Source organism: Peromyscus californicus, unplaced genomic scaffold (assembly GCF_007827085.1).
Source record: "Peromyscus californicus insignis strain IS unplaced genomic scaffold, ASM782708v3 Scaffold_16__1_contigs__length_79575227, whole genome shotgun sequence".
Lineage (NCBI taxonomy): Eukaryota > Metazoa > Chordata > Mammalia > Rodentia > Cricetidae > Peromyscus > Peromyscus californicus.
Window position 1 is genome coordinate 75,867,825 of NW_026294458.1, and position 21,853 is coordinate 75,889,677.

Genomic DNA, 21,853 nt, shown 5'->3' on the forward strand with positions numbered 1-21,853 from the left:
TGACTACAGTGGCCCTGGCCTTTTCTTCATTCTTACCCTTCTCTGCACCTACAGTTCTTGTGTCCCCATCTGAACACCTAGCTGCAGCATGCTTATCCAGGAGTGCTCACTCCCTCCTCACTGTTTCTGTCTTTGAACTCATTTCCTGCATCAGCATCCTAAGTGCTGAGGTGGCAGCTATCTGCCACTTCTTGCTCTCATATGTCTGTCTGCTCCATTTCCTCCTAAGTCAAGGCTTCCATAGTAATTTTTAGTAATCTCTCTTTATGAGTCTTTTCTTGTGTGTCACAAATAGTTGTGGCTTTCCTATAAAGCCTTTAATGAAGCATTGTTGAGGCTTACCTCTGTCTGTCTGTTTGTTTGTTTGTTGAGGCAGGGTTTCTCTGTGTAGCCTTGGCTGTCCTGAAGCTCACTCTGTAGAGCAGGCTGGCCTTGAACTTGCAGAGATCCTCCTGCCTCTGCCTCCCGAGTGCCCGCGAGGCCTGCCTCTTAATGAAGGCTGTAGACACCCCATAAATGGAAGAGGTGCTGTCACTGGCCTACATAGTGCACCAGCCTTGGGGCACGTGCTCCCAGCAGGCCCTGCATGCTAGTTTGTGCCTCCGCCATGGCGGGCGTCCTGGCGTGCTGCTCAGTCTCACTCACGGTGTGTCCTTCTCCACTGGGGCCGCCTGTGCTCTTCTTGAGAGCAGAGGAGCACAGTCTGAAAGTGGACCTGGTTATGCAGGTCTGCTGGCCCATTAGCCAAGACGGCGGTGTTTGCCGTCACAGTTAGGACTGCCACTCACCACAACAGTAGCGTCCATGTGACTCAGTTTATCTGAATCTTCTGTCGGGTCTTTGACAAGTAAGGGAATTTTCTTGTCTCTTTAGCCATTGGTTATCAGTCCTGACTGTACATTGAAAATTTTGGGAAGCATGGACTGTAGGCCTAAGTGAAAATCCCTTGTGACTGGATTGTGTGCATTGGCACTTTTAAACGTGCTGCCAAGTGTGCATATCAGGATAGTGTGAGCCTCTGTCTCTTCCCCCACCCCACCCCTCCTTCCCCCACTAGCATTTAAGCAGCTAGCTGTTTAAGTCAGTAGGTACTCGGTACTTGTGAAAGACCTTTGTTCTAGAGACTTTGGACTCTGGGTACTAACCTGTCACTATACCTAAAGTGGGTATAGTTGCCACCGAAGTAAAAGAATATTGAACTACTTGGGTCACATGCTTACAGGTGTAACTCTGACATAAAAGGCAGCGGATAACAGTTTTGAGAATTGAGTTCGGTTTTCATTCCAACCATGCATAACTTATTTCCAGTATGTTTGACCTTGACTGATTCAGATTGTGCAACAGACTTGTCTTTCCTAACCCAGAGACTGTCAGTCTTCACATTGGCTTCTTTTGAGGTTCTTCCACCTCTAGACCTTTCAAATGTGGTCAAATATACCTAAAACCATTACCTGTCAGACTATTTATATCATATTACAAATGTGTAATGTGTTGATAGGTCTAATATTTGTGTCTGTGTCGAAGAATTTTAAAACATCTTCTAATTATGGCGTTTCCATTATCATACTTTACTGGTAACTTTTTAAAAATAAACATTCTTTTATTTCATTGTTTTTATGTATGAGAATCTAATTTAAAATTAGGAAATTGTCTGCTTTCTGAGAAGTATTAGAACCTTTTATGTAGTCTTGGGATTATATCATTGTTTTTCTACACTAAAAGAATAGTTGAGCTGGAAGTGGTGATGTGTGCCTTTAATACCAGAACTGGAGAGACAGAGGCAAGAAGATCTGTGACTTTGACTCCAACTTAGTCTACGAAAGTAGTTCTAGGCCAGCCAGGGTTTACAGTGAGACCCTATCTCAACAACAACAACAACAACAACAACAACAACAACAACAACCATCCAGTAGTTGAGTAAATTGTCTTATTTTTAAAACTATAATTAATTAAAAAACACATATATGTACATACATAAATATGTATTTATGTATGTACATATATACATATGCACACACAGGTTTGTTTTAGTAAGAATGAGTGAAAATTAAAATCTGAGCATTGGTCAGGAGTCATATTGTTTCTGGAAGGAGGAAAACAGTTTTTGTTTTGTTGAAGTTGTCCATTCTGTGGACATCTAGAACTCGTGTATGGCGGATACAAGAGGAGATCAGTTCTAAAGAAGGATTAGCTCCTTGTGGTAAAGTGTTGGTCCATTGAGTGGAAGCGGCTGTTCTTAGAGGGATATACAGGGAAATGGCAGTTCAGGAGATAGACACTATGGAGAAATGTAAACTTGTAACACTGTCACTAATGAAACTGAGGGTTGCCTGTCTTTTTTTGTAGGTCGTAAAAGCCTACGATCGAGTGGAACAAGAATGGGTTGCCATTAAAATCATAAAGAACAAGAAAGCGTTTCTGAATCAAGCCCAGATCGAAGTGCGGCTGCTTGAGCTTATGAACAAGCATGACACTGAAATGAAGTACTACATAGGTAAAGGAAGGGCTGACGGCGGGGGCTGTTGTTGTCTCAGTCACCTCATGGGTGCTGTGTCCAGGAAGTCCGTGTCCGGTGACTTGACAGTGCGCTGTGGGCTTGACGTGTCTTCTTTAATGAACTGGAATCGCAGCTCCCACCCCGCCCGCCCCAGGGGAACTCGGCCAGTGAAGCAGCATTGAATGCTGTTACACTCACTGTAGCTAGGGAGCGTGCCACAGCATACTCACCCTGTCTCCTCGACTGCTTTTCCTCTGGCTGTCCCACAGGAAGATGACTTCAGCCTTAACTTACAGAAAAATTCCTTTCAGTAGAGCGTGTGCAAGGTCTCAGGGTGCTGTGGCTAGGATCTGGACCTATCCTGCTGCATAAGCCCAAACTCAATATTTGTTACACCATCTCGTTGTTACACCATCTTCCTGCAGGAAACAAAAACAGTGAGCAAAGAATTGGGAAATTTAGAGCCAAATACCTTCCAATGACACCTTTCATACTTTTAAAAGATTTAATTTTGTGTATGTCCATAAGTACATGTATACAGGGATCTGCAGAGGCTAGAAGCATCTGATCCCTTGAGCTGGAGTTACAGACAGTTGTAGAAACTGCCTGATCTGGGTGCTGGGAATCAAACTCTTGGGTCTTCTTTAACATACTCATTCTCATCCACTGGGCCATTTCTACATTCCCACAGCTTTCATATTTTTTAAAATCACATCTAAAATGTCAGTGCTTCATAAAACACCATTGTTTTATTCACTAACAAGAAACACATGCCACCAAGTTTACAGTACCCATGTTAGACAGCTCACAGGCTATCTGGAACTCAGCTCTGGTAGATTGAGGTCTTCCTCTAGCCTCCAGAGACACCTACACATATGTGACCCACAGACACTCTCTCTCTCTCTCTCTCTCTCTCTCTCTCTCTCTCTCTCACACACACACACACACACACACACACACACACACACACACAGAGAGAGAAGTGTCTTCTGATCTGTGACAAAGGATGAGTTGATGGGAGTGACCCTGAAACTGTGACTAAAGGTGGCATTGTGCTCCAGAGAGCTAGCTGTGGGGTCAGATGTGTGAGCAAGAGTTAGCTGTGGGGTCAGATGTGTGAGCAAGAGCTAACTGTGGGGTCAGATGTGTGAGCAAGAGTTAGCTGTGAGGTCAGATGTGAAAGGAAAGGGTGAAGAAATTCAAAAAAGGTGTCAAAGTTGGAGACAAAATGCTGCTCCTGAATACAGAGGCACCAAAGTAATTCTCCAGGACAATGATTATTTGTTACTTAGAGATGATAACATTGTTGGAAAGTATGTGAGCTAAAATCACAGTTGAAATGGTGTCACATACCACTGATCTGAAGTATTTCATCATGTAAATAATTTCAGTGCCTCCCTTTTATAATAATCTGTTGATACCTAATGACTTTCATCGTTCCTGAAGTTTAGTTTCCTAAGTACAGGGATAAAAGGTACTCATATGAACATTTCCAAGTAAAATAATATAAATGAAAAAGAAATAAAAAAAAAAACCTACATCACCCAGGTATCCATTGTTTCCACAGCAAATGTTGAAGGGCCCAATTTACCCCAAATTCTGTAGCCATTTAAAGGTTTAGCTGCTGTTAGTAAGTTACTGGACATTCTTAATGTTTGACTCAGAGCATATGCACAAGGAGAAGTAACAGCATTGAAGCTTATAAGTAATACTGTAATGGGAAATGCAGTGTCGTAGATGAAACTGGATTTCAAATGGGCATCTTAAAGCAAGTCATGAGAGTGCGTTATGGCTTAGTCCTCCCAGAATTCCTACAGTGTGAGCTTCAGGTAATTCAGACCGTCCGTCCGAGAGGCCCCTCCTCCTGTGACAGCCTTTCATCTTTCCTCCTTGTCGGAACAGCCCCTTTCCTCACCACATTGCCTGAAGCTGCTTTGCACGTGGGTTGTTCTGTTTAGTGTCCAGGGAGCATCCAGGGATGCCTGAGTTTATAGAGATCTCTGGACATGCCTCATCTTCTTCCTTATTCTTGTGCCTTGTATTTGTGCCTTGTGTGGAAAATCCACAGTGACTCAGAACAAAACTGAGGACTCTGTTGTGGATGACAGCAGCAACAGAGGTTTAGACCCACTGAACTGCTCAGATTTAAGGTTCAAGGTTTCTTCTTGATGTTACAGTGGGAGTTTAGGGCAGTTGACGGATATAATTTACTCTGATGATCTCACGTTTGAACTTTAAAAACACCTGCCATATGGTAGATCTTGTTTTAATTGGCACAAGTAGTTGCACACTTTTGTCTCCCAGTGTATGTGTGCCTCACATAATGTTCAAGCCAGGGTAAGCATTCATCATTCGTTTGTGATGAAAGTATCTGGAATCATTTCCTCGTGTCTGAGGTTCACAGTGAATTCTTATTTTTATGGTCACCATATGCCACAGGGTGTCAGAGTTTCGCTCTTTCTTACTCTAAACTGCGATCCATGAGGCTTTCCCCATCCTTCTCTTTTACTCTCTTCTTCACAGAGTAATTTCTTTTCTGGAATATTTAGTGACAGTGGTCTGGTTAAAAGTATTTTCATGCTGGGCGGTGGTAGCGCACGCCTTTAATCCCAGCACTCGGGAGACAGAGGCAGGTGGATCTCTGTGAGTTGGAGGCCAGCCTGGTCTACAGAGCAAGATCCAGGACAGGCTCCAAAACTACACAGAGAAAACCTGTCTTGAAAAAAACCAAAACAACAACAACAAAAAAGTATTTTCATTTCATATATTGGAGAAAATTTTGCTAACTCTCCATTCTTTCAGAATCCAGTAAAAAAAAAAAAAAAATGAACAGACATATCTGTGTTTGAGTTTTCCTTGTTAATGTTTTTCCTGCTAGTGTGTCATAGGTTCTCAGTAACGGAGTGGTTAGCAGCAAGTGAGAAATCTTTCATTGGAAGAACATTCTGGTTGCACAGCTTCTTGAGCAGACTTTCACATTCACATTGAGTTTTTTTTTACTTCAGAATTTCTTTTGCGACTACTGCTTAATCAGGAGATGAAAATCCCTACGGGGCCCATGTCTGGGAGGTGTCAAGGGGCTGTTTTTAGTTTTAAACCTAGGAATTGTGAAGTGACTAAGAATAGATAATACACACCCTTAGGCAGCTTTGAAAGATGATTTTTATTACTTTGCAGCATCAAAGAGAGCTATAGATTCCTATGTGAACCACATAGAATACTTCTTGTGTGGTTATTTCTAACTAGATCACTTAGATCATGAATGACCTAAAAATAATTATAGATGTGTACTTCTCAAGACAGTCAGTCCAGAACTGTGTGTGTTTCTCACACAATGGGAGTTTGAATACTGTCATATTTTTCTGGAGAGATCTGTAGAGAAAGTATTTTTGTGATCCTACAAGACCATAGTAAAGAATTAACTTCAGACCTTCACATTGTTGGCCTAAGATTGTAGCAGTTGACTTACAGGTGCTTTCTGATGTGTTTGAGAATGCTTGTGCGAAGGCTGCAGCTTTAGATGACTGTCTGCTCTGCTCGCTGGTGGCACTTAAGCACAGTTGGGGTTTTACTAGGAACCCTGTAGAGGGCAGCAGCGGTCGCTCCCATCTTCTAGACTGTCCCCAGGCACAGGCCTGCTGGTCATTTCTTTCTGTGGTTGGCACGTACTTCACAGTTTCCCTAAAACTTGTGGTTTTACACAAGACTTTCTTTTCTCAGTTTACTGGACATAATAAACATGTTGACCATGGATTCTCAAGAACTTACTCTGCATGATGTCCAGACACTTGCTGTACCTAACACCCCAAAATAGACTGCTGTACTTAGACAGTTGCCAGAAAATTGCTAGCCAGTTATTGGTGAAAATGACTGTTAAACACAGGTTTATACATTGACCAGAGCCAGTGGAGAGGGCTTTCTGATGAAATGTCACAAACCAGTAGACTGTACTTGTCTAACTTGGAAGAGTGATAGATACTATTAACAAATGGAAGAACAGACTCTTACTACTGGGGGCTGATCTCCAGATTTATTTACCTTCAGCTCTGCACTGGACAGCAGAGTGTTGGAGAACACAAATCTATGCTAATGTTCCTCTCACCATTACGTATAAATTAAGTGAAATTTCTTTTCTCTTTCAGTGCATTTGAAACGCCACTTTATGTTTCGAAACCATCTTTGTTTAGTTTTTGAAATGCTGTCCTATAATCTCTATGATTTGCTGAGGAACACCAACTTCCGAGGGGTCTCTTTGAACCTAACACGAAAGTTTGCACAGCAGATGTGCACAGCACTGCTTTTCCTTGCGACTCCAGAACTTAGTATCATTCACTGTGACCTAAAGCCTGAGAACATCCTCCTGTGCAACCCCAAACGAAGTGCAATCAAGATCGTCGATTTTGGCAGCTCTTGTCAGTTGGGGCAGAGGGTAAGTATTACTCTGGGACTTGTGAGTTAGCAATAGAATTAGGTAGAACAGTATAGTTAGCCATGTAAAACATGTTTTAAACAATGTATTTACAGTTGGGAGGCAGTTAGAGGGTGGCTATTTATCTTGAACATGTAGCACGTGTTTTACATCCTCTGATGTCTTTTAAAATCCAGATTGTAATACTTGAATTGGAAGATAATGATTTTTTAAGTGGACATTTAAAATTGTTTTAATGGTAGCAATTTTCAGAAAGAGTAAAAGATAAAAGAGTTAAATATTAGGTGATTTGTAGCTTGTAAGTGGAGCCTTTAGTATAAATTTGGGTGTATTTCTAACTTGAACTAGGTTCTTGACTAAAAATTATTTCTCTACATTATCAAGATAATGTTTCTTAAAACTGAGGAGTGCACACAGATACGGTGTTTTTGGTAATCATGGTACTGTGTAGAAACAGCACAGGTGGTGGATGTGCTTGTTCTGATACATATGTTTAAATCTTTCCTTCTCCCACTACATTTGAGTTGATGCAGATTCAAGACAAAAGAACTGGTTTTCTTCACACTGTTAAAAACAGACATGTCTGGCCAGGTGGTGGTGGCGCATGCCTTTATTCCCAGCACTTGGGAGGCAGAGCCAGGAGGATCTCTGTGAGTTCGAGGCCAGCCTGGTCTAAAGAGCGTGATCCAGGACAGACACAAAAACTATACAGAGAAACCCTGTCTCGAAAAACCAAAAAACAAACAAACAAACAAAAAAAGCAGACATGTCTACTGTGGTTTAATTTAGCTGGTTTTGTTGGGGGTGCATGCCTTTAATTCTACCACTTGGGAGGCAGAGCCAGGCAGATCCTGAGTTCAAGACCAGAGCGTGGAGAGGGAGGGAGGAGAGGGAGAGAGGGGGAGGTGGGAGGAGAGAGAGAGTGTGTGTGTGTGTCCCAGGACAGCCTGTCTCAAAAAACAAAAACAAAAATGAAATGAGCTGGTTGAGGAAAGCAGATTTCCTACTGCAGTGGGTAGCATCATGACGTCTGTGCCGATGTATTTCACACGCACATAGAAGTTACAGGGTTCCTTCTCAAGAGGTCAAGGTTATTTACATAAAGGTATTGAAACTTCTTAAATCTAACATCCAAATGTTATTATTTTTATATCAGCATCCCTATTCTTTGTTTTTCAAGCTTGTGGAATCCCCATCTTGTCCAGCTTTTATGTAGGTTTTAAGTAGCAGACTTATCTTTTGTCATTTCTGCAATTGTCTTATAGTAGAAAAGCTGTATAATTGTAGAAATATTTCCTTAATTGGATTAGGAAGCAAAATGTACAGCCTGAAATGCTGTTGAAAAGCCTAGAGTTGTTCCTGGTTATAGGAGTAAAATACATTGTGAATGGAAACACATGTCCACTGTGAGAGTAATTTCAGTCGATTTTTTTCACTTAGGAGTTTCCCTTTTGATTTAAACTCAGTTCTATGTTGTGTCATCCTATCGAGCAGTGTTATCTCTGTCTGCACAAACTGAGGTGTCTTACCCCTTCGGCCATTGGATGTTGAAGTGCTGAAGTGTACTGGCGTTATGTGGGAAATACTTGCAAGTGTTTGTGTATGGCCCTGCCCATGGCTCTACTGTACTGATCAGACTCAGAAGGTGGCTGGAGGGCCAGGGTGTGTGCCTGGGCTAGGGCGCTCAGTGATTGGGTGCAAACCCTGATTAACCAAAGTAGTCAGGAGGATGGCTTCCTTGACCTGGCAACACCCAGAAACATAGTACAGTTTGAATACCTCATCCAAAACATTTGGGACTGGAGTATTTGCGATCTCAGAATTTGCTAGGGATCAAATCCAAGTCTTAACCCATGCTATACAACTGCCTGAGAGCAGGGTAATTAACTTGGTTTCCTGTTGATATAGGACTGCATTACATGAAAGGGTCTGAATTCTTAACCAACTTTTTGTTTGGTTATTCCTTTGAAATGTTTAGTTATTTAACTATGTTCATGGTATAATGTTGAGCTTTTCTGTTGCCGTGAGTAGTATTCTTAATCTGATATTGAATATAAATAAATACATAAATAAAAACAACATACAGACTTAATACTATTTTGAAATATATAAAAACAACATACAGACTTAATACTATTTTGAAATATGTTTCAGATATACCAGTATATTCAGAGTCGCTTTTACCGGTCTCCAGAGGTGCTACTGGGAATGCCTTATGACCTTGCTATCGACATGTGGTCCCTTGGATGTATCTTGGTTGAAATGCATACTGGAGAGCCTCTGTTCAGTGGTGCCAATGAGGTATGTGAAGGGTTGGTGTGCAGCTCTGTTTCCATAGAGACAGTGCCATCTGAAAGTTGTCTTCATAGGGTAGTGTCTACTTAACAGCTTGATCACTTGGGTATGAGGTCAGCTTGGTCTTATTTAACACTCTTAATTTTTTCCTCTTTGTCAGTTATATAATGGTAGGTTTAGAATTCTGAACTCGTAGTTAAGATAGTTAATATGTTAATGAAGGAGAACAGTAAATTAGAGTAGAGTGTGGTATTTCATAGATATTTTTCAGGTTTAAGTACAGTAACAGAAAGCCTCAGTGTGTGGTGATTGAGGGCCACCCTGAATAATAGTGTAAGCACTGGTTAAAACCCTGAGACTGGACTTGATACTGGAAGAGCAGTGGACAGTGCAGTTGTAGATGCAGCCTGGGTTGCTTCAGATGAACTAGGAAGTCTAGAGGTTTAGGGCTTCAGAGCCTGCAGTCTGCAGGCTTTCTGTGTTCTGATAGATCTGGAGGTAAGAAACAGCGAACTCCCCTGCAGAGCAACTGAGTTTTTGTTTTGTTTTGTTTTTATTACTTATTTGTAGAACCCTATTTGTTTTTTGTAGAAAAGTTAATCATTTAGGATCGTAATCTAAACTTTCATTTATAAATGAAAAAAGAAAGGCCAAATGACTTCACTTTTGTTGGTGCTCTTATTTTTTGTTGAATTGAGATCTTGTCATGTTACCTAAGGCTGGCCCTAAACCCTGGGACTCAAGTGTTCCTCTGATTCAGCCTCTCAAATAACAGACTAAAGGGATATACACCCTACCCAGTTTCTACCCTCTTTTCTACATTTAATTTTAACTTCATTCATGAGCCAGTTGGAAGCAACTTCCCTAATATTTGTTTTTATTTGAATATAAGTAGTTTTATCCTATAATCCCCAAATTTCTTGGGATTAAACAGTATCACCTGGGAGTTTAGTGGCTTCCCACTTTTCTCATTGTCAAAATCAAAATTCTTTGTGTCTGACGTCCCTCTTCCCTCTGTGTGTGGGGGGCGGTCTCTGCAGTGACTCCTTTTCTCTTGCCCCCCCCCCTCGGACGCAGCACACGGTCTTTCTGTGGTCCCTTGAAAACACCACCCACCAGCCCTGCCCGGCCCTTGCGCTTAGACGACTTCTTCCTGCTGGTTCCCCATGGCACTGGAGACTGCTCTCTCTCAAGTCAGCTTCCCAGTGGGGCCTTTGTGATGCCCCCCAGTCGGCCTGGTCCTTCTCCCTGCCTGCCTTCTTTATTTCTCTACTCAGACTCAGGTTTTGTGGTCTTTCTGCTCCCTCTGGTTCTGCAGCTTTCAATTCAACCAAAAATGTTTGTGAAAAAACTTGCTTGAAAACTATTCCAGGCATGTCTTCATTTTTAGGATTTGTCTATGAGACAGTAGACTACAAATGTCTGAATTTGAGTTTTATTATACTTGAGATTACTTTTGTCTTAATGTTGAAATACAGTCTTTAGGTTAATTGAATCTACCAGTGTAGCTGTTACTGGTAAACCAAGTCTAGCATAGCAGGAATGCCAATTGCCACCTATAGTGAACAGGTGCTGACCCTTTCCTGAACAGTGCGGTGTAATGACTTTTTCTAGTATTTGTAATTATAAGTAATCTAGAGAAGATTTAAAGTATAGGAGGGCGTACATAAATTACATGCAGAGATACCTTTTATACAACAGATTTGAGTACCTTTTATACAACAGATTTCGGCATCCATAGGGTCGGGGCTGGGCTATTCCTGCCCAGAATCAGTTCCTTAAGGATTCTGAGGCTTGACTATGTTTCTAATTGGCCTCTTCCAAAACAGGATTCTTCTCTCTCTACTTTTCTGTGCTGTCACTAAGCATAGTTTCTAGCCTTATGATAGAAACACAATTACGTGAGTGCATAGTTTTCATTTAAACAGTAATTTTAATTAGTGTCTATAAGTTAGTGTGACATTTCATTGCTTATTTAAAACTTCAAAAACTGACACTTAAAATTTCTTCGCATTCTGTCTTAGTGTTTTCCATTGAATCTGAAGTCCCAAGGCACACTGCAGATTTGTATTCTTACTTGTTGATTATCTGCCTTCCCTTCTGTTGAGTATGTGGCCCCATGAGGGCAAAAATGTATTCTGTTTATTGACTTCACTGTATACTCAGTGTCCAGAACAGAACCGTGCACAGAGGATGTCTGCAGCTTATCTAGGAAAGAACTGGCGAGCAGAAGTGAACAGATGTGCAGCTGAAATGACAGGTTTGGTTTTGTCTTTAACACAGGTGGATCAGATGAATAAAATAGTGGAGGTCTTGGGCATCCCACCTGCTCATATCCTTGACCAAGCACCCAAAGCAAGGAAGTTCTTTGAGAAGCTGCCCGATGGCACCTGGAACTTAAAGAAGACCAAAGATGGAAAACGGGTAAAATGGGGACACTGGTTGGGGGGGGGGGGCAGTGTCCTTTCTCTCTCCCCGCCCTCTCTTTCTGTCTCTGGTTTTCTTTTTCTTTCTCACCAGAGCCGCCAACCTAGAGTTCCTTGAATTTGCTTGACAGTAGTATTATAGCTAACAATTAGAAGGTGGGGTTTTGTTCCCAAGTTGAGTGTAGTTGATCTGAATTGTGTTTGTTTAATGGTCAGGGTTGTTTGGGCTTCGTTGGAAACAAGCAGACTACTGTCTGCCTGTATTTGGAGACAGCTGACAAAGCTAGAAGGCTGCTTTTCAATACTGAATCACTAAGTTTCACAGCTTGTACATAGATCTGATGCTGCAGCTGTGAACAGAAGTCGTAAGTGCAGTCCATTATTAATTTTTTTCTAAGTGGAAAAGATGTTTTTTAAGCTTAGGCAGTTGGTGATATTTTTCAAGGATAAGAACTGACAGTCAAGTGTTGTGGCAGATTTCAGGTCCCTAGCTCAGTGACTGAGATAGCAGAGTGTTTGCGTCTTCTGATGCAGGGGTAGATCTGAAGACTGTTCCAGAGGCCCAACTGGGTTAATAATTTATTAGCGTAAATGGTACCAAGTTTGCATCTTGACTCTGTAATTTGCCAGACATCCTCTAGTCTGGTTTATCAGATGAAAAGAGCATGCAGATACGTAATTGGAGTTGGCACACACACGTTATCTTAGGGTTGTAGTTGTGCATTTTCAGTGTTTAAGGACTTTTTTGTTCTTTAGTTCCTTTGTCCTGTGTTGTAGTGATGCAGCCACCAGGTGCCCTCTTTAGGGAGCTGAGGGGGCTGTTTTAATTCACAGTTACTTAGTTGTAGAACCTTTGAGTGTGTAAAGATTTATTTTTATTTGTGTGTCTCTGTCCATGTGTGTATGTGTGCACCTGCAGAGGCTGGTGGGGGCAGCAAGTGCTCTTAACCAGCAAGCCAATCTCTGCAACCCTGGTGCTTTGTTCTGGCCCTTTGTCTTTCTTGTGTAGCCCAGGCGGGTTTGAACTTGTTGTGTAGCTGAGGTGTCAGGCAAGCCCCACCCCCTGACCTACATCCCCAGCCCAAATGAGTTTTACAGTGCTCAGAGATTTATATGTAGATTTATTTCTGTCTGGTAATAACTGGTTTGCAACTTTTTGTATCCTGCCTTACTCTGGTTGTCAGCCCTCAGTCTCTAGACTGTCCCTGTGGCTTCACTCCTGTGTACATGCGTGAAACTCACTGACTCAGTCTTGATCAGGGTGGACGGCGGCTCCTTGACTCCTAGAGTCTCTTCATGTGTGTCCTAGGTGATCAATCACGGCCCATTTCCTGTGGAAAGTCCTCGGGTTTCTCTGGTGTTCCAGGTAGACTCTGCCTGTTGGAATTGACGTTGAGGATGCTAGACTCCTTTATGTTTGCTCTGTGGTACAGTCTGCTGCCATTTTTAATATAAACTTCTTCCCCTCTCCCTTACATAAAACTTTCTCCCATTCAGTTTCCCAAATCTCTGTCTTTTTAAAATTAAAAAACTGGTTTGTCATCTGTCATTTCCCCCAAATTGAGCTAGAATTATTATTGTTTATTGATTAATAGGGCCATTTCAGAAATTAGTAGATCTTATTTCTTTTTTAATCAAATCTTAACATATACTTAATACTCATTAATTAACTAAAAATTCAGTGAGATTTCCCATAGTCAAGCTTAGTGATTGTCTTACTTCTCTTTTAGCAAAACTAAATTTTCAGCAACAATAAATCAGTCAGCTGATCATACTGTGGGAGGCAGATGGTAAAAATGCAGACACTGTCGTCATTGGCTGCCTGTGTAGTTTTTAACTTTCATATTTCAGAAGCCCATATTCAGGGTTTAAATGAAATCTCTATTAGTTACTTTGTTATTGCTGTGATAAAACACCATGGCCAAGGCAGGAAAAGTTCACTTGGGCTTAAGGTTCTAGAGGGTTCTTGTCCCAATACTAGAACAGCATGCAGCAGGTGGCAGACATGGTGGCTGGAGCTGGAGCTGGAGCTGAGAGGTCACTTCTTCAACCTCAGTCAAGAAGCAGAGAGAGCATGCTGGGAATGGTGTGTGGCTTTAACCTGCAAGTCCTACCCCAATAACATACTTTGTCCAGCAGAGCCACACATCCAAAATCTGCACAGACATCTCCACCAATTGACAAACCCTTGAGCCTATGGGGAACATTCTCATTCATACCACCGAAAATCCACATTTAAAAGTATTTTTCTTCTGTAGTGGACAAAAACGTAAGACTGCAAATCTTGCTATTGTATTGAAGCATAATTTATTTGCAATAATATGTGCATATTTTAAGTGTTCAGTTTGCATTCACCACTTAACACAAGAAGGAATATTTTTACCCAGCCTTGCCTTCTGTTCTGACTCCTCTGTCCTGACTCCTGCCGCAGGTGGATGTGATCAGGAGGTGCACTTCACAAAGGTGACAGCCTCTGCCATTGTCACCTGACATGCTCACCTTCTCCTGTGACCGAACCTGACAGAAGGACTTCCAGGAGAAAGGGGTGGTTTCTTTTGTAGTTGGTGGGTGCATTCACTGTGACAGAGGAACAGGAGGTGGCTGTCACCCTATACTTGCAGTCAGGAAGCAGAGGAGTGGATGCTGCTGCTCATCTCCCTTCTCCTTTCTCATTCCTTCTGGGACCCTGGACTTGTGGGACAGGCTCCTGACACCACTTCTACCTCCATCTCAACTAGCCTAGTGTAGAGAACTCTCACAGGTGCACCCAGAGGTTGGTTTCCATGGTGATTGCTGAGCCTTGTTTAGTTGACAATGAAGATTAAGTATCACACTTAGTTAATAAAACAATATTTTGAGGGAATTCATATTGTGTATCTCAGGACTTGATTCATTTTATTGCTTCATGGTATTTTATTGACTATACTGTAATTTATTACCTGTCAGTAAACTTTCTGTTTATATCTAATTAGGGACTAATTGATTAAGGCTAGTGAGAACACCACAGCCTTTTTTTATTGTGGCATTGTCTAAGAATAGAATTGCCAGGGCGTAGGGCCTGTGTGTGTTTATCGTCATTAGAAAGTATTTAATAGGCCGCCTTTCAGCTTTTTCTTATTCTTTTTTTCCTCATTTTAATTTATTTATTTCTTTTTCTATTATCAGCTTGATACAGTATAAACTCCTATCCTAATAGTGAAGTGTTTCATTGATGCTTGCCCAGTAATTGAGTAAAACGAAAACTTATTATAAGCCACAGTCATCCTAGGGTCCCCCCTGCTGTGTAGCCTCCCTGGTTCTGTGGGTTGCAGTCTGATTGTTCTTTGCTTTATATCTGGAATCCACTTATGAGTGAGTACATACCATGTTTGTCCTTCTGGGTTTGGGTTACCTTGCTTAGGATGATATTTTCTAGTTCCATCCATTTGCCTGCAAATTTAATTTCATGCTGTCATTGTTTTTCTCTGCTGAGTAGTACTCCATTGTGTATATGTACCACATTTTCTTAATCCATTCTTCAGTTGACGGGCATCTAGGTTGTTTCCAGGTTCTGGCTATTATGTTATGAATAATGCTGCTATGAACATAGTTGAGCATGTATCTTTGTGGTATGATTGAGCATTCCTTGGGTATATGCCCAAGTGGTATGACTGGGTCTTGAGGTAGATCGATTCCCAATTTTCTGAGAAACCGCCATACTGACTTCCACAGTGGTTGTACAAGTTTGCATTCCCACCAACAGTGGAGGAGTGTTCCCTTTGCTCCACATCCTCTCCAGCATAGACTGTCATTAGTGTTTTTGATCATAGCCATTCTGACAGGTGTAAGGTGATATCTCAGAGTCGTTTTGATTTGCATTTCTCTGATGATTAAGGATGTTGAGCATTTCTTTAAATGTCTTTCAGCCATTTGTGAGTCTTCTTTTGAGAGTTCTCTGTTTAGCTCTGTAGCCCATTTTTTTTTTTTTTTTTTTGGTTTTTCGAGACAGGGTTTCTCTGTGTAGCTTTGCGCCTGTCCTGGAACTCACTTGGTAGTCCAGGCTGGCCTCGAACTCACAGAGATCCGCCTGGCTCTGCCTCCCGAGTGCTGGGATTAAAGGCGTGCACCACCACCGCCGGCTCCATTTTTTTTTTTTTTTTTTTTTGGTTTTTCGAGACAGGGTTTTTCTGTGTAGCTTTGCACCTTTCCTGGAACTCACTTGGTAGCCCAGGCTGGCCTTGAACTCACAGAGATCCGCCTGGCTCTGCCTCCCGAGTGCTGGGATTAAAGGCGTGCGCCACCACCACCCAGCTCGGCTCCATTTTTTAATTGGATTGTTCAGTATTTTGATGTCTAGTTTCTTGAGTTCTTTATGTACTTTGGAGATCAGTCCTCTGTCAGATGTGGGGTTGGTGAAGGTCTTTTCCCATTCTGTTGGCGGTCTTTTTGTCTTATTGACTGTGTCTTTTGCCCTGCAAAAGCTTTTCAGTTTTAAGAGGTCCCATTTATTAATTGTTGTACTCAGTGCCTGTGCTGCTGGTGTGTGTGTGTGTGTGTGTGTGTGTGTGTGTGTGTGTTTATCATCATTAGAAAATATTTAATAGACCTTCTTTCAGTTTTTTCTTATTCTTTAAGAAGGGCCTTACTTATGCTGGGCGTGAGGCCTTCATTACCTGTCAGTACCTCTTCCTGGGCAGTGGCTTGCTTGTTCCTTTTCTAAGCATGATTTGTTTGGATGCCACAGGAATGTCTGTTAGTAAAATATCATTAATAGTAGATGGTGCTGTTCAAATCTATAGAACTTTTTTTTTTTTCTAAAATTCCCGAGTTGGTAAAAATATGCTTTACAGATGTTTTCTCCTAAAGATTCTTTGGATTTTCCCATAACTTTGTTTTGGTTCACTTTGAATTCATTTTTGAGCATGGAGTCATGTGAAGGGGGCAGTGTTGAACATCATTGGCTGACACTGATCATGTGACATGGAGTCATGTGAAGGAGGCAATGTTGAACATCATTGGCTGACATTGCCTTTTGTCATCTGATTTGGTGCCCCCCCCTTTTTTTTTACAAAGCCAATTCACCTTTTATGTTTGCAAATTTGGGCTGTTCTCCATCACCCTGTCCTAGTGTATACCAGCAGCACAGTGTTAATTGCTGTTTCCTTAAAGACTCCTGACTACAGGCAGTGCAAGCCTTCCAGGCTGGGCTGCTTGCTGTCTTGGGATTAGTCTGCATTCTAGGTCTTTCTTTTCTGTGTAAAGTCTGAAAACGGGCTTGTACATGAATGTCAGGTCCTGCTAGAAACTGCACTGTCTGCATCTACAGAGATGACCATGTGACTCCCCTACTCCTGTTACAGAGTGAATTTGTTAATTGGCTTTGGAGTATTTACCCTAACCTGTGATGAAGTCCACTTGGTCCTGGCATCCATGGCCTCTGGTGTAACACTGAGTTAAACTTGCTGATCTCGTCAGAGTATTCTGAAGTGTCCTGACGTAGCTTGTGACTTCTTCTCTAATTCACAATTATCTTGTTACGCAATTTCAAATTATTTGAGAATTTTCTAGACATCTTAACTCATCTCTAGCTAAATAGTACTGTGGTTTCAAAATGTGATTTCACTCATTTAAGTATGTAATCTGTCTTGGTGATTCTTTCTTGTGTATTTGATAAAAATTAAACTTGGTTGTAGTGATCTGGAGGTGTGTGTGTGCATGTGTGTGTGCTACTGTCAGTAGCAGAGGGGTGTGTGTGTGCTGCTGTCAGTAGCAGAGGTGTGTGTGTGTGTGTGTGTGTGTGTGTGTGTGTGTGTGTGTGTATGTATGTGTGTGTGTGTGTGTGCTGCTGTCAGTAGCAGAGGGGTGTGTGTGTGTGTGCTTCTGTCAGTAGCAGAGGGGCGTGTGTGTGTGTGTGTGTGTGCTGCTGGCAGCAGAGGGGCGTGTGTGTGTGTGTGTGTGTGTGTGCGCGTGCATGCGCGCGCGTGTGCGTGTGCTGCTGTCAGTAGCAGAGGGGCGTGTGTGTGTGTGTGTGTGTGTGTGTGTGTGTGTGTGTGTGTGTGTGTGCGTGTGCTGCTGTCAGTAGCAGAGGGGCGTTCTGACCTCCAGTAGCGTATTAGTTCTTCTTCTCACCTCTGATAATACCTGGCAGGAAGCACCGTAGGGAGGAAGGCTTTCCTTCAGGCCTTTGTCTGAGAGGATGCAGTCCTTGTGGTGGTGGCGGCTCACTGCCTGCAGGGAATGGGTCTAGAGTTCTAGATTAGCATGTCCCATTCCTTCAGAAAGATGGTCTGGCCCCTTCCAATCACATTGTCTGTGAAGAAAGTCACTGTTTGCTCTTAGCAATGTGTATTTGTGGTCTGGTTTCCTTTTCCTGCAGGGTGATTAAAACACGTCATCTTTGTACTTGATTATTACGCACTTACATATTTTTGTGTGTATTCTCCTTAGAGTGTATTGGCATTCTTGGATTTGTGGACTGATCTCTTGTAGGTGCTCAGATGTTATCAGATACTTACTTTGCTTATCTTTCTTCTAGTCCTCCAGTTACATGGGTGTCAGCTTCGTGTTACCCTGAGATCTTTTCTCTTCTGCAGTGGGTGGGCTGGTTGGCTTGCTGGGGAGCACAGGCCAGTGTGGAGCTTCTGCTGTGTGGGGTGCAGCAGTGCCTACCTTGTTTTGTGTTTTGATTTTAGGTCATACCTTTGTTCTGTGTTTTTGGTCACCATTAATGTTCTTAACCCTGGCTCCCCAGCACTCTGAATCTAGTCTACTGTTAAACTGTTAAGCAGGCTAGAGAGATAGGTGTCAGTAATGTGCTTCCCTTGCAAGCACAAAGACCCGAGTTCAATTCCCAGAATCACCTAAAACAAAAAAGCCAGTCATGATGGTACATTTGTCAGCCCAGTGCTGGGGAGGCAGAGATGGGGAAAACCCTGGGGCTTCCTGGCCAGCCATCCTGACCTACTTGGTGAGTTCCAGGCCAGTGAGAGATGCTGCTTCAAAGAAAAAGAGAAAAATGACCTTGAGCTGGTCCGCTGGCCTCTACACGTGTGCTCACAACACCCAGTGTTAAGCAAGTTCTTCACTTCTTTTAGTATTTGAGTTTAAAAATTTGTATTTGTCTTCATTTTTTATAAATAGTTTTCCTCTTCTGAAATCCCATCTGTTCACATGTGTTGCCTACATGTTTAACTATATACCTTACATTCATTAGTTTAAAATACCTGCCTGCCAATTTCATTGCCTGGGCCATTTATTAGTGTGGATTGATGGATAACCTGTTTCCCCCGCTGAATTATGGACTCTGTTGTTTGTTTCTGTAATTTTTTTAAAAGTATGTCAATCTCTCTGTATTTGAGAATAGTTGAGATGTAAGTGTCGTTTTGCATGAGAAGCAGACATGTCTCATGCACTTTCAGGCCAATAGGATAGGGTGGGCATCAGCTGAATCTGGATGGGGAGTTTTTGACTCAGGTTTACTTACCATGTGAGGAGGCTCTGTCAAGCATCCTTTGTTCACGACTGACAGGATCTCTAGAGATCTGTACACATTGCCACCCACCATCAGCCTGACCTTTCCCACCTTCCTCAGACTGCCCACATGTGACTGTCAGTGTGTGGTCAGAACTCGGCTGACCTGTCCTTGCTCATGTCTGGCATGGTGGCCCTCTTCCCATTACAGGGCTCTTTTAACCTGGTAGTGGCTGTTTGGGGCTGGGGTTGAGGTCAGTAGGAGAACACTCGCTGAGCATGCACATTTGTAGTTTGTCCTGCTTCTTGACTTTAAACAACCACCTGAAGATCCCTATACTATACTGAAGGTCCAGTGATGCTGTTGTGGCCTTAGTGTCTGTAGAGAGGTGCAGGGTGACACTACTGCCTTTTAAGTGTCAGGAACCCCCACTGTGCTTAAACACGTGGGAACCGTGGTGTATAAGAAGAGTCGTAGCTTGCACTGTAGCTGAGCGGGCTGCTGGAGACAAGGCTTCTTCACTCTGAGTGGCGTGCACAGCTTTAATGGGCCACCGTTAGGGAGGCAGCGCAGCATGTTCTCAGGTGCGGAGCCAGCCTGGCATCCATCGAGCTGTGCATCTTTAATCCCAGTTCCGCTACTCGGGACGCAGAGGCAGGCGGATTTCTATGAATTTGAAGTTGGCCTGGTCTATGTAGTGAGTTGTAGGCCAGGCAGGACTGCATAGTGAGAGGTACAGAGTAGAACAGGTCAGAACCCACACTTCTGCAAGCACCTTCACAGTCATTGTGTACTTGTGCTTTTCCGTGTCAGTCTGTGTTCCCTTGCTTGTCTGCTTTTCTACAATCCTGGAAAATAAGAATCCTGTTCCTGGGTGCAACCCGGCTCTAGGCTGGCTGTTGTGTGCTTGCTGCTGAGCTACACTGCTCTTCATAGTCGTGGTTTTGGGTTTCTGTAAGCACATGTGTTTAAGTGTTGTGTGCAGAAGTGTGTGGGGGGGGGGGGGGCGGCATCTAGCTCTCTCAGCTAATGCCCTTGCTCACAAAGCCTTGTACATGTAAGTGCCTCAGACACTTGGGGTGAATCACGTAGATGGTCCATCTCCCACCAAACTTAGAGACAGTTTTTGTTTTCTCTAACAGGAGTACAAACCACCAGGAACCCGGAAACTTCATAATATTCTTGGAGTAGAGACAGGAGGGCCTGGCGGACGGCGTGCTGGGGAATCGGGTCATACAGTAGCTGACTACTTGAAGTTCAAAGACCTCATTTTAAGGATGCTTGATTATGACCCCAAAACTCGGATTCAACCGTATTATGCCCTGCAGCACAGTTTTTTCAAGAAAACAGCTGATGAAGGTACAAACACAAGTAACAGTGTGTCCACCAGCCCTGCCATGGAGCAGTCTCAGTCTTCAGGCACCACCTCCAGCACATCGTCCAGCTCAGGTCTGCCACCTCAAGGCGGGGCGGAGGGGGGCAGGGCGGGGAGGGGTGGGGAAGGGTGGGGCGGGGCTTGCCTGTGCTTTCTGTGCTTTCTGTGTGCTAGCTAGTGGGGGTCTTTTAGAGTATTGATAGACTGATTTTTAAAGTTTTATAAGTGGGTAGCAAGGGATTATTTTACTTAAATCTGTTCTTTGCATGTGTGTGGCTCTGGGTTCGATCACCTGTAAACACCTCCCTTCTGTATAGTTAGTAGCAGATTCAGCCCTTAATTATGCATGTGATAATTGTCTGCCTGACAGTTGGAAACAAAGCTGCTTATTAGCCAAGATTCTAAGTGGTTTTAAATGGAGTTGTTTTTCCACATCCTTGACTTTTTCCTTGGCTGGGGCGAACTTGGGTATATTAGTGGCTGATGTGAAAGATGTCTTCTGAGGCTCAGTGACGTGATCTGTTTCAAGTTAATACTATAGCTTGAAAGTTCTGTGTGTCTTTCTATGTGCCGTGTGGTGCATTTATCTGAGTGTGCACACACCTAAGGTCACACGTGGAGACAGGACACTGCCTGTCTTCCTTCACTGTCTGCCTTAGTCCTAAAGACAGGAGTCCTAGTGCACCAGGCCTGCCTTCTTCTGAAGTCCTGGGGTGAGAGGCAGCCTGGCTTTTCACGTGGGTGCTAGGGATACAAATACAGGTCCCAGTGCTTGCCGAGCAAATGCTCTCACTCACGAGTGTCTTCCTAACCTCGCACTAGAATGGGAATGATAGAGTGTTGAGTACTAACTTGAGCAGAAGTCACTTTAAACTGACAAGTTACTCCGTGTCCTGATACTGAAGGTGGATCCTCAGGAACGAGCAACAGTGGGAGAGCCAGGTCAGACCCAACGCACCAGCATCGGCACAGCGGTGGACACTTCACAGCTGCTGTCCAGGCCATGGACTGTGAGACACACAGCCCCCAGGTGAGCTCTCCCGGGGCTCATGTCATGGCCCCACTGGTGGGAGCTGTGGGAGCTGCCGAGGGCTGTTAGGATGACTGTGTCTGTGTCCTTTTTTTCTAAAGGTGTGTCATGTCCTCGCTGTTAAAGAAATAAAGCTTTTGACTAGAGGACATCCTGATAACCCCCCTCCTTGTTAGAAATGAGAACATCGATTGGACACACACACCACCGTCCTTGCAAGCATTTTTTCTGTGTTTCTTACATTATTTGCCACAGCAGCATCTTAGCCTCATGCACTTCAAGTCCTACTTTTTCGTGGTGCTGAGACTCATAGATGCAGTCCGTCTCCCGGAGCTGCAGTCTGGGTCTCTG

General features: G+C 43.1%; 1 protein-coding gene across 3 annotated transcripts in view; it reads left to right on the top strand.

Moving 5' to 3' along the window:
* Dyrk1a (dual specificity tyrosine phosphorylation regulated kinase 1A) overlaps positions 1 to 21,853 on the top strand; it is a 133,154-nt gene that overhangs the window by 102,355 nt on the left and 8,946 nt on the right. For all 3 annotated transcript variants that reach the window (XM_052741277.1, XM_052741275.1, XM_052741276.1), the window contains 6 exons: positions 2,347 to 2,494; positions 6,640 to 6,926; positions 9,081 to 9,227; positions 11,505 to 11,645; positions 20,240 to 20,546; positions 21,378 to 21,502. In XM_052741277.1, coding sequence (XP_052597237.1) covers positions 2,347 to 2,494; positions 6,640 to 6,926; positions 9,081 to 9,227; positions 11,505 to 11,645; positions 20,240 to 20,546; positions 21,378 to 21,502 — 1,155 coding nt within the window. The remainder of the gene's footprint in view (positions 1 to 2,346; positions 2,495 to 6,639; positions 6,927 to 9,080; positions 9,228 to 11,504; positions 11,646 to 20,239; positions 20,547 to 21,377; positions 21,503 to 21,853) is intronic.